The sequence below is a fragment of the Diabrotica undecimpunctata genome, chromosome 5 (assembly GCF_040954645.1).
Source record: "Diabrotica undecimpunctata isolate CICGRU chromosome 5, icDiaUnde3, whole genome shotgun sequence".
NCBI classification, from domain to species: domain Eukaryota; kingdom Metazoa; phylum Arthropoda; class Insecta; order Coleoptera; family Chrysomelidae; genus Diabrotica; species Diabrotica undecimpunctata.
Window position 1 is genome coordinate 126280543 of NC_092807.1, and position 13855 is coordinate 126294397.

A 13855-nucleotide genomic window follows, 5' to 3' on the forward strand; every position below is an offset into this window, starting at 1 on the left:
TTTTAAAACAAATACTCCAATTCACCTGAAAAGGAAGGCATTTAACCAATGCATCCTACCAGTCTTGACCTACGGAGCAGAGACCCTAACTTTAACGAAAGCTACTGCCGAAAAACTGAGGGTTACACAAAGGCGAATGGAGAGATCAATGCTGGGTCTGACCTTGAAAGATCGCGTGAGAAATGAGGAGATACGCCGACGAACTGGCGTTGACGATATTATACTGCGAATCAATAAACAAAAGTGGAGGTGGGCTGGACATGTTGCTAGAATGGAAGACGGAAGATGGACGAAGAGATTATTGGAGTGGAGACCAAGAGCCGACAAGCGAAGTCGAGGCAGACCACCCACCCGATGGACCGACGACCTAAGGAGAATAGAAACACACTGGATTGCAGCAGCTAGAGATAGAGAGAACTGGAGACGTTTGGAGGAGGCCTATATCCAACAATGGATGTGAAAACGGGGCTGGATGATGATGATGATGATATATCTACATAATTTATATATATATATATATATATATATATATATATATATATATATATATATATATATATATATATATATATATAAATATATATATATATATATATATATATATAAATATATATATATATATATATATATATATATATATATATTTATATATATCTATATATATATATATATTTATATATTTATATATATATTTATATATATATATATATATATATATATATATATATATATATATATATATATATATATATATATATATATTAATGTGATATCTAGAATTTTAATTTTAAAACTTTACAAAAATTACATATTAAACATTATTAAAATTTTTAATTCATGATTTTATATCACACCTTTCAATTTTGTTATCTCAGCTTTTACTCGTACTTTAATATCTATACTTTACAGCTGATGGGTTAGGTCCAAAGAATAACGGAATAAAACAACATAATATGATATGAAAATAATTTAATAAAATAAACTGATTAAAATACCTCCAAAAATTATTAGCATACAATGTTTATCAAACAAAATTCGTTCTATGTACGTTAACCTTCAATAATGCATGGATAATATAATACAATTACAATATAAAATACAGCTTATTATTCTACATAAACAAATCAAATAATATTCAGTGTCCTTTCTAATGCAATTTTGATATAACCATTGTACCAAGAAAAATTTGTATGAATTATTCAATTCTCTCCACAGCTCCGTGTCCCCTCTCAGAACAAATTTTATCTCCTTCGACTATCGACAATTTATTTACACGTTACTAATATGATATAATATTTTTTACCCAAAATTCTCAAATTTAATATATTATGAATGTTTCTTCCGTTGAAACGCTTCCTCTGCCTTGAGTTGCCCAATTCCTTGTTCTATGCAAAATGAACTATCAGTTCTCAGCAGCCTCCTATGTAATTAGCAATATTAAACAAGATATTGCAATTTAGTGTCTTCAATGCTCTCCTTTGAATGCACGTACCTTTCCAATGATGCCAGCCCCTTCTCCTCTCGCCAAACCTAACCTCTCGTTCCGAAATAAACAGCGATACGTAGAATACAAGTAGGAAAAGTTTACTTACAAATCTGTACCAGATTAGCTACCGTCGGACACAATTATTTCACCAACTCACAACTTATTCTTTATCACTTACTACCCTTGGATACCACCTCGAAAACCAACCATTCACTTTACGAAACTGGAACTAACTAACTCTCTCATCTCCTCTATTCATTAATCCAACCTTTCATTATACACAACCATCACCACTTTCCAAATTCTCGGCCAATATATGGCCGAGAATATATATATAGCAATATATATCTCGGCCTTTATTAATATATGATATATTATGATTAAATTGTGTAAGAAATCAACACATAAACAAAATTCTTACTTTAAAAAAGCGGCAACACTTTAAACAATTTTGCCACACGCTGAACTGTCATTAAAATTTGAAGTATTCCCGTATCAGTTGCGTACAATTGTCTAATCTATTTAATTAAAATTAATATTTTGTGAAATATTAGACATGAAGAGTTTTTTCATAAAATTTATACTATTAATAATAACAAATGTTTTTGGCTATTTAATCACTATAATTCTAAAATTTCCATTATAATGATCATTACATTTTTCTGATTTTTATACTATGTTGACGACTATGAGAGAACATAAGTAAAAAATACTATTTTTGAAAACATTATTTCCCAAATTTATCTACAAACCTTTTTCCTTCAGCTCTTTAAGAATATTGTGCACTTGTTGTATTTTACAAGATAGTTTTTTAATTGGTAATAAAGTGGTTATTAGATAAGGCAAAAATCTCGGGTTTGTTCGGAAATATTCTGATAAGATATTTTGTATTATCATATTCGTGAGATACCCCAGAATTAGGTTGTCTCGAATGTATATTATTATTTTTTAAATGTGTATATAATGGAGATTCTTAACCTTTAAAGGTACTTAAAATATTGCACAGTTATAGTTACTGATGGTATGGTATAAAGCATTCAATACACAAAGCCACTTCACATTTTCAACATTCAACGGAAGTTCGTTTATGATTTTCCTCTTTGCTGGCTCTTCTATCAGTTCGTCGGCCAACTTGCTCCAAAATTAAAGGTGGCTAAGGGGTTTTTTCTCTCTTTCTTCATTCCCAACGTACAAATGATGTAGGAGTTGACGACACCTGTCACAATTATATAATAAAAGAGCTTCTTCCACCACCACGGCTCTTCCAGCCTATGTTGTAGACCGCCATCCTTTGATCAAACCGATCCACCCCACCCATATTTTTGTTATAGTAAACTATAGACATCGGGCAAACAACATTCCTGCAACGGTACCTTTTGTATTGGTTTGAAAAATGTGTCCTTTATCGCCACCATTGTGAAAGTTGTTACATACTGTAACAGGTTTACTACCTCTGTCTTTCCATTTCACGAAAGATACGTCGCCACATACTGCAAAATCAGACTGGCTCATCGCTAACTTTTTATCTTCGAAAAGTTGGCCTTTCGGGAAGTGCTTTCTGTTCTGCCTCATTGTCCCGCATCCAAACAGACCTCTGTCTAATAGTTTTTTCATTAGTGGAATTGTCGTAAAGAAATTATCAAAGTATAAACAGAAGCCTCTATTCTGCAGCGCCTCTGATAATTCAATCATAAGCCTTTCCTCTAATGTATGCTCCGGATTTATCGCTGTTTTACCTTGGTAAACGTCAAACTTCAACAAATATCCTGTTTCAGCACATGCAATTGCCCAAATTTTAAATCCCCTTTTGACAGGTGCCATTGGCATGTACTGCTTCAGTGTTGTTTGTCCCTTGAACGCCACCATGCTTTCATCAATCGCGATATTTCTGCTTAGAATAAAGCTTTTGCCATAGATTTCATTGAGCCGTGTGATTAATGGGTGGATTTTGTACAGCCTATCATAGCATGGATCACCATGTAGCAGCATTTCCTCATTGTCGTTCAAATAAATGAACCTTAAAATTCGCAAAAACCTTTTTAGAGGGAAAATGTTGCAAATATGGGAGTTATGTAATTTGGGTCTCTTGACCAATAGTTAGGGATAGCCGGCAAAGAGTTAAATTCCATAATTTTCAACACCCCTAGAAAAGCCCTTAGCTACGCCACTGTAATATTCAGAAGTACTTCTCTCTGACTGGCATACAATTTAGATTGATCTACAATCAACTGCAGAGTTTCAATAGGCAACAGCAAATTTAAGAAGTCTATCGGTCTTTTCGAACGAACCTGCAATAATACAACAATTATTTGAAAATAAATCGAGTAAAATAAGTTTTTACCTACAGGGTTGGACCCATATCATCTACATACTGGAAGTCTGTATACGCTTGGGGCAAGTAAGGTACTTTTGATCAATTTACAAAGTCTTCTTGATCTTCGTGTGGCTGGTCAGCGCTCTCATCACTGTCCGATTCCAGAAGAGAACGTTGTAGTGGTCTAGGTATTTCTGACTGAAAGGTAACATCAGTCACAGAGTTATCGGATTCATAAGGATCATCCGCCAATTCCTCTTCCGACGCGACGCTGACTGCCCGGCAGATTCCTGCGATGTCGATAGCTGAGGTTGGTTGATCGGTGATATTATTCGTATACGTTTTGGCGTATGGAAAGAAGAATGGAAACTTAAAGCTGGTGACGAAATAGAAGAGCGCGTTTGCGGGGTTCCTGTTGACGACGAGTCAACTCGCTCAAAATCATCTGCATCAGAGTCTCCAGCAACATCGGAATTTTCTACCTGCTCTTCTGTTACCTCCAATAACTCTAGTAGTAGTTCTTCTTCAGAGAGAGGCTTTTTTCTGTAGTAACATTCTCGGTAGTTCATCTATAAATAAATTTTTGCATATAATTATTATTGGCATGTAATTTAGCAAAAAACTGTTACAATGTATTAAAATTTTGCATAAATTATTCAAGCTTGTGCCGCCACTGAAAAAATAAATAATTGTTAGGAAACGATAATAGAACAACTGCAGGATAGACTCCCGATACAGAATGCTCATACACAAAATTTAGAAGAAAGCTACAATGAAAATACAAATTGATGCGAAAACCAAAGCTACACCAATCAACAGGGGAGTTCGCCAGGGAGATGTTATCTCACCAAAGCAATTCACACTTGGACTTGAAGACGTGTTTAAAGACATTTACTGAACAGATAAGGGAGTAAATGTTAATGAAAGAAAATTGAGCCATTTAAGATACGCTGATGACATTGTAATATTCGCTACAAGTTTCGAAGAACTACAGTCCATGATGACGCAACTATTTCAAGCTTCGGAAAAAGTAGGTCTTAAGATGAACTTGGCAAAAACAAAAATAATGACAAATACACCGAACATTCCAGAAATAACATTGAACGACATAAATTTAGAAACAGTAAGCGAATACATCTACCTGGGACAGATAATGAAAATTAACAAAGAAAATCAAACTGCCGAAATTACCAGAAGAATAAGGATTTGGAAAACTAAGTTTGATTTTAAAAAGCACTAAAATAGAACAGTATTTGAAAACCAGAATTTACGATCAGTGTATCCTCCCTATACTCACGTATGGTTCACAGATGTGGACACTCACCGAGTCCAATATGGATAAAATAGTAAAAGCACAAAGAGCGATGGAAAGATCAATGCTCGAGGTGAGACTTGAAAGACAAAAAAACTAACAAATAGATTAGAAGCAAAACGAAAGTAAAAGATGCAGGAGAACATGCTGCCAAATTAAAATGGAGCTTCGCAGGACACAATGCCCGACTGAAGGATAAGAGATGGAACCACGAAATACAACAGTGGAGGCCATGGTTAGGAAAGAGAAGCAGAGGAAGACCACAAATGATATTAAGAAGATCGGAGGACACACTGGAAGCATGTGGCGCAAAATAGAAGGCACTGGATTGATTTGGGGGAGGCCTATGTCCAAAGTTGGATTACAAAAGGATATCGCGGTAATAATATTAAATTATAATTCTTACCTTTTATAAATATAATTGAGGATTAAACATTCACACAAAAGCCGTTAATTTTCAAGGTATGCACAAAAACTGCTTATCGTCAATACCGTAAACAGCCACAGGTAACACTGCTATACGGGCGTATACAACAGAAGCCATTAGGTACAAAAATAACTTCGGAAACATTCGGTGTATAATACTCGTTGCTGTTTGTTGCTGGGAAATGTTCTTATACACCCAGATGCAATACGGACGTAATTCAATGCTTTACTTATGAGATATAGAACTTATTAGACGTTGGTAGGATATCCTATCAGTGCCGCTTGAAGGGTTAAATAATTTTTAAATTATTGCAACCAAAATCCCAAACCTAAAATTAATATCGTATTATTTGTTTTAGCGCAACTTTATCACACAACACGTAAGTAAATATTTAGTATTATTTAGTATTTATAAACAGTTGAATATTTAAAAATAAAATCAACATTTATTTATAAATACAAAAAGCAGTCTGCTTTTTTTATTTATAATTTGATTGCACCTCGAAGAGTTAATATTAGTATGAAACTGTATTTACATGAAAAAGGACTACAGCACGTAAAAAATTGAGAATTTTAAATGAATTATTTTCACTTAAACATTATGTAACTGTTGTTATCGTTCTAGTACATAGAAGGATAGTCTACTAACACATTTTTGTTTTAGTGTTAGTTTACTATCACGCACATTACACATGGAGGAGGTTCCTTACCATGGTCCTCTACTATTTTTCGAGATTTCTTTATGGGTTTTCACAGGATGATTGTTGAACCTATTGCCACCAATTGTTCTAGCGGCTAATATTTTTTTTGATTTTAAGACTTGAAGAAGTTCACCCCTTAGGGTGTAGGTTTACTCTTTGAGTATTTAATTATAGCCAAATGGCCTCTAAATAGTACCATTTGTTCATTAATACATAGGTTTTCTTCTAACTTTAATTCTAAACATCGTTTTCTGATACCATCATAAAATGGACGTACTCTAAAGAACTTATCGACGTATTTACACAACGTAAATTTGATCGAAGCAAAAAAAATAGGGCTCTTGCCATTTTTTCACTAAATATATTGATATACAAATTTTAGGCAAACGGAAATAATGTGTAAACCAAATAAACTTGTAATTTCATCTGCACATCTATATTTTTTCGTTATTAAAACATACCTATTGGTAAAAGTGGCCATCTGCACAAACTGCTGGTAGTCTATACATTTAGAAAAAAAATATGTAAAGGGTCACAAGGCTCTTCAGTAAAGGGCGTTATAGGTGTAGGTTGTTGCTCCTTATCCAACATCAAATCTGGAGGTTCAAAATCTTTTTTACGCCATTTTACAGATTTTCTGGTTGTTACAAAGCTAAAATTGCCCTTTTTTGAAGTAGACGCTCCATCAAATGGTAAATCGTTCTCATCAGCCTCGTCTGACCCAGAGTCGTTCTCATCCACGTGTGAATCAGGGATTTGAATCTTTGCAAGCCCTATGTGATCAGCCCCTACACGAACTTCTTCTTTCTTGCCTGACAAGAGCTCTAAAATGTCAGGTTTTTTTTTCCTTATTCCAGTATAACTAAGATAACTGATCAAGGGTGAGTCCCAATTTATCGACACCTACATAAACTTTTATTTTACTTGAAAAGATTTCTGGAATATCTTCCTATTCATCCTCTCTTCAATAAGTTCAATATCAGAAATGATATCCAGTAATTCCAACAAAATAGCTGCATCTTTTTTATTTTCTGGATCGTATTTCCTCTCTGAAAATAAAAATATTTACATGGACTTTTGTAAAACACCTACTAAAACCCACATTTAAGTATATTTATTGCATATAGATCAAAGAAATTAAATTATATATATGTAAATACTTTTTTCTTTTTGGGTGTGGTAGTCAATAAAAAATAGAGCTTTGCTAAGGCGTACTATTTATTCTGAATCCAAGCTTTCGGTGGTTTTTTGCCACCTTTATCAAGGTCTATAAAGAAAATTACTATGTTGTAACAATTTGAATGGTGCAAACAAAAAAAAACTATAAAAACTATAAAAAACTTACCCGAATGTAAGATTCGTGGCATAAACAACAACGTTAAATAACATAATAATACTGAAATTGCAGCTAAACTTAAAAATGTTACTGAAAAAGACACTTTAAAAATTTGCCGTCGTTGCAAGCTTGATTTCAGTCACATTTCAAGAGTAGAAAGAGGAAAGTGGTGGTGGGAGGACAATTATTGTTTAAATAGTTTGAAGAAAATACAAATTGTTTTTTGTATTTCCGTCAAACTATTTAAACAATAATTGTCCTCCCACTTCCTCTTTCTGCTCGTGAAATGTGACTGAAATCAAGCTTGCAACGACGACTGTTTTAACATGTGGTCTTTCATTTTGTTTTTTAACTTTTTAACGTATTTATTAATTTTTAAAGTGTCTTTTTTTGAACAGTAGCATTTGTAAGTTTAGTTGCAATTTTAGTATTATTATGTTATTTAACGTTCTTGTTTTTTTTTTTGTTTGCACCATTCAAATTGTTACAACATAGTAATTTTCTTTGTAGACCTTGATAAATGTGGCAAAAAACCACCGAAAGCTTGGATTCAGAATAAATAGTACGCCTTAGCAAAGCTCTATTTTTTATTGACTACCACACCCAAAAAGAAAAAAGTATTTACATATATTTTTTCCAAACTAGTCAGACATTTTGGACTACTTTTTCTTATATATATATATATATATATATATATATATATATATATATATATATATATATATATATATATTTCATTTTAGTCCAATTCTAATGTTCATAATTATATACAACCCATGGAAATCAAAAAATTTTTTATTCGTATAAATATTTTTTTTTACAAAATACATATTTTGTAATACATTTGGCATGGTAAGAGTTGTGCCTTAACTAAAAACAGGACTGGATGTTTAGGATTGCTTTAGGGCTCTTAACGTACGCAGGGAATCGCTATTGATTAGAGAGTATTAAAATCATTTGTAGACAAGCTTCAATGACTGGTGGATGGTAAAGAGTTAAGCAGAGAATATGAAGGCTCGAGGAGGGAGCTGGTAGAAATTGTTATAGTAATTTGTTGTGAAACAACATTTTGTTGTTTCACGTCAAAAAGCCGAAATGCAAAGCTCGTTTTGTAGTTCAGCTTTTTTAATACTGTGAGGTAAATGGCGAGTATTTTATTAGGATTGATTTTAGTAGCTATGGCATTTAAATAATCTAATTTAATTCCAGATATTCTTGCCTCCGGATTTTCCTGCATATTGGGTCTATGTTATCTGATTACAACCGTCATACTTGAACAGGTTCATTAGTAATTAAGCAAATTAGTAAAACTAATGTTGATATTTCTGGCCGTTGTTTGCTGTTTGTTGGTTAGTTATTAATAAGAAGATGGTCTAACTTACAGTCGCATCCCAAAATTGGATTAAACACTATATAGTACAATATTATATCAAGTTTAATAATTTTTTAATTATTAAAAACAATAAGATATTGATAAAAACAACGAGCTGATTGGAACACTGTTACCTTACCTTACCTAGTTAAGAAAAAGAGACTAACTTCCAAAGCCGTCTGTTTTAAAAACATTGAAATTTTGGATTTCTTTTACTTGGGGATTTCATAAAACTAAGCGATACAATACACTATACGAAACAATCGATAAAAATTACTGAATGCACTGTGATAGATACATATTACATGTAACATTTTATCCAAAATGTACAATCTCATTGCTTGAAACTTTTAGTAAATAAGTAGCAAACGATGAATTCGCCCGTGAATACCAACAGTAAAACCATTAGTGTTTCCGGATAAGAAATTTTGCTACAAAGGGACAGGGACAGATTGATAAACAAGACTTTACAATGTTATATTCAGGAGGAAATAAGCAAGGGCAAAAAGGCGTGGGATTCATGATACTAAGGCACCTAAGAGAGAAAATTATAAATTTCAAGCCAATATGCGAAAGGATGGCCTATGTTAGAGTCAACAGCAAACCATTTAATATATCAGTCTTGAATTTATACGTCCCCACAGAAACAAGCAATGCAGACGAAAAAGAAATCTTTTATGATAGGGTCGAAGAGGAGATAGACAAAATACCCAAAGAAGATGTCATATTTGTACTAGGAGACCTCAACGTCCAGATTGAAAAAGAGGACTTTTTACAACAAATTGCAGGAAAGCATACAATACACGAAAACACGAATGACAATAGGCAAAGATTATGTAACCTAGCAACAAGAACAAATTTGTTAATAAGCTCAACAAAATTTAAACACCCTAAAATACATAAGATAACATGGAGGTCACCAGATCAGAAAACATATAGTCAAATTGATCACATAATGATTAATAAACAAAATTAATCGTCAATAAAAGATGTAAGAACGTTCAGAGGTGCGTGTGCAGATTCAGACTACATGGTCACAGCCACTATAAGACAAAAAGTTAAAATTGAAACAAAACAAAAAAACCAACATAAAAAGTGGAATGTCAATAAAATGAGTAATGAAGAAGTAAGAAAAAAATATGAAGAGGCAACTTAGGCGTAACAGTTCAATTAAAAGAAAAATATAAGGCAGAAGATATAAACACAGAATGGGAGACGATCAAAAAATCAATAGAAGAAGGTGCAAATATGCAGATAGGTAAAATTCAGGCTAAAACAAAAAACGGATGGTATAACCAAAAATGTAGAGAAATAACAGGAAAAAAAGTGCAAGCCAGAAATAAATGGCTAAGAACAGATAAAGAGGAAGACAGAGAAAAATATGAAAAAATAAGAAGAAATCCTAAGAAAGTGATGAGGCAAAATAAAAGAAGATGGGTAGACAAAAAAATGCAGGAAATAGAGCAGGGAAGAACAAACAGAAATACGAAAAGTTTTTACAAAAAGATTAAAGAACAATACAAAAAATACAAGGGCAAAACAAACGGAATAAAAAATAGAAAGGGGATAGTGATAATAGAGGACCAAGAATACAAGCAAGTATGGGGAGATTACTACAGAGAGCTCTTGACGGAGGAAACAACAGAAGAAGAAATGCATAACGAGGAGGAAACAGTGCACGAAAAAGCAGCAGATGAAGTAGATGAAGTAGACATCGAAATTTCAAAAGAACCAACATTAGAGGAATTGGATGAAGTAATACAGAGAAGCAAAAATGGAAAAGCCCCTGGTAAATATGGAATTAATATGAAACTAATAAAATACGGGGGAAGGGAACTAAGAGGAAAAATACTGGCACTATTGAAAAATATATGGAAAGAATAGAAAATGCCAGGGGACTGGGAGGTAGGGCAGATCATAACAGTACATAAAAAGGGAGACCAACAAATATGTGAAAATTATAGAGGAATAACGTTACTAAATACAACATATAAAATATTGACATCAATAATAAAAAAGATGTTATCAAAGATCACAAAGAAGACAGTAGGACAGTACCAATGTGGATTCACAGAAGGAAGATCTACAATAGATGCAATACACACAATACAACAAATAATGGAAAAAGCAAACGAGTAAAAATTAGAATTGGAAATGTGATTTATAGACTTCAAACAGGCATTTGATTCGATTAAGAGGAACGGATTAATGATAGCACTTGAAAAATTTAAAATTCCACATAAACTCAGAAAATTAATGGAAATTACAATGAGAACTACAAAAATAAGCATAAAGACACAAAGAGGAGAGACAGAGGAATTCATTATAAATAAAGGGATGAAGCAAGGAGATGCCTTATCAACAACGCTATTTAATCTAGCATTAGAATATGTACTACAAAATATAAATAAAGGAAATCTTAGAACAAGAGGTGGTCAAATAATTGCATATGCAGACGATATTGCTATTATTGCAAAGAACATAAAAATAATGAAAGAAATGCTAGACGAAATAAGAGAAAAAAGGGAGGTTATGGGGCTAAGATTAAATCAAAAAAAGACAAAAATATTAAGATAAGGGAAAAACCAATGAAAGAAAAAATCAAAATAGGAAGTTCTGAGTTTGAAGAAGTAGAATACTTCAAATACCTAGGAGTTTCAATAAGTAAATCCGGAGAAAGGAAATCCGAAATAAAAGAAAAAATATTAGCAGCGAATAAAGCTTATTTTGCAAACAAAAGATTACTTAAAAGCAAAACACTGACTAAAAAAAGTAAGATGAGCATTTATAACACCATACTTAGGCCAATATTATTATATGCAGGAGAAATAATGACGATGGTTAAAAAAGATGAAGAAGACTTAAGAATAGCAGAGAGAAGAATAGCTTAAGAAAGATTATGAGAACCATACTAGGACCAATCAGAACAGAGCAAAATGAATATAGAAGCAGAACAAATGCAGAAATTAAGGAAGAGCTAAAGGAAGACATCGTAACTAAAATGAAGCAGTGCAGAGTTAGATGGTTAGGTCACATTTGGCGAGCAGGCGATGAGGCAGTGACATACGCAATGATACAATGGAATCCAGGAGGAAAAAAGAGAAGGGGAAGATCGAGATCAAAGTGGCTGCAAGAAGTTGAAGAAGACCTCCAAAGGACAGGAGTCAGAGAATGGAGAGGAACAACTAGAGACAGGAAAAAATGGAAAGATATTGTCAAGAAGATAAGATAAACAAAAAAGACTGATCCACTTAAGAAATAGGATCTAGAAAGCATTTGCGGTTTAACCCCACACTGGGGTGTATAGCCATTATATATATATATATATATATATATATATATATATATATATATATATATATATATATATATATATATATATATATATATATATATATATATATATATATATATATATATATATATATAACTATCGATAAATTTTTATGTTTATCTTATTGCTTTAACTGTAACAACACAACTTTTTTATTAAAAATTATTTTTAGCTGTTTACTGCGATAACGGTGACCTGACAGGTGACGTTTACGACTGCCATAGATTTTACATTTGTCAAAATAATCACTGGGCTGGACCTCTCCAATGTCCAAACGATCTCTATTGGAGCGAAAAAACCAAAGGGTGTGTCAAGCTTGAGGATTCTGATTGCCGTAAGTACACTATTATTAATTGCATTCAATTATTAAAATTCTTTTACATTTATTCTATTATTATAATAATTATTAAAGTTTTAAAGTATGCGTAATATTGCTTAGTTTAATAGCGAAATTATTGTTTTATATATTTTTGTTAATATTTTTTTTTTGTTTCAGCGAAATAATACAAAATAAAATAAACGATAGTACTAATGTTGTACATTTTATCAATAATAATTAAACTTTAATATAACATCCTTTTTTTTATTACCATGCCATATCCCTAGAAAATATGTAGTACTATTTTTGAAGATGGCAATGGAAAAATAATAAAGCAAGCCTGGAGATCTATGGGAAATTCGTAGAGGCAGTCAGAAAGACAAACGTGTACCCAGACATTGCAAACATTAGTACATACCTGTGTTACACAGGAAAGAGAAACACATATGAGAGAATTCGAAAAAGGCCTTTTTGAGGAAAAGGGTGTCCAATTGGCTACAATCTCGCTTTATGCTCTAACAAAGAATTAATAGGAATAATAGTCTGGAATATGATAAAACATATTCAATGCGGATCCTACAGCACGATAGACTTTAAATAACGTAACCGGTAACTAGGTAGCACACTTATGTTTTTTGAATGGTAAAGTGCAAAGCAAAACATAGAATAGCAAAAAGAAGAACTTATTCTCAAAGCTAATCTAACCTTTTTGCGATCGACGTCAAAGTATCGACGTATAAAAAACAGATTAAATATTTTGGCCTTAGAACTAAAGAGGGGCTGCTAAAGCTATTTGATGACTGTGCCATGTCTTAAACCAGAAACAGATTCTGATATACCAACCAACTATCGACCAATTTCATTACTGTACCAGTTATTTTAATTATATGAACAAATGAAGTTATAACGTATCCAGAAGGCTGTAAATTCTAACCTAATTATCGAACAAACGAAATCACTCTAGGCTAAAATTATAATGAAAGAGTTTTCTGAGCTGTATGCTAGTTATGGACTGGGTAAGTTAAGGGCTGTACCGTTAATAGAGTTGAAACGACAATATTGACTTTTTATGGTTTAGCTACCTTTGTATGTCATAAGCGCGTGATCTACCGAACTAATATAAATAGGAGTAATAAAACGATGGAGATGGAAGGTGAATTTATTGTATTTATATTATGTTTTATGGAATAAATTACCTTTTTTTATTTGGCTTAAGTGTCTCAACAACAAGATCATTGGCACTAAATTTATATAT

The 13855-nt window shown here is 32.5% G+C and overlaps 2 protein-coding genes across 3 annotated transcripts in view; one reads left to right on the top strand and one right to left on the bottom strand.

Annotated features, from left to right (window-relative positions):
* Nucleotides 1–12855, top strand: part of LOC140441764 (peritrophin-44-like) — a 66795-nt gene extending 53940 nt beyond the window's left edge. For both annotated transcript variants that reach the window (XM_072532670.1, XM_072532671.1), the window contains exons 9-11: nt 5898–5918; nt 12454–12615; nt 12778–12855. In XM_072532670.1, coding sequence (XP_072388771.1) covers nt 5898–5918; nt 12454–12615; nt 12778–12785 — 191 coding nt within the window. In that variant the 3' untranslated portion in view covers nt 12786–12855. The remainder of the gene's footprint in view (nt 1–5897; nt 5919–12453; nt 12616–12777) is intronic.
* Nucleotides 1–13855, bottom strand: part of LOC140441766 (neuroligin-4, X-linked-like) — a 960081-nt gene that overhangs the window by 906654 nt on the left and 39572 nt on the right. The window lies entirely within an intron of this gene.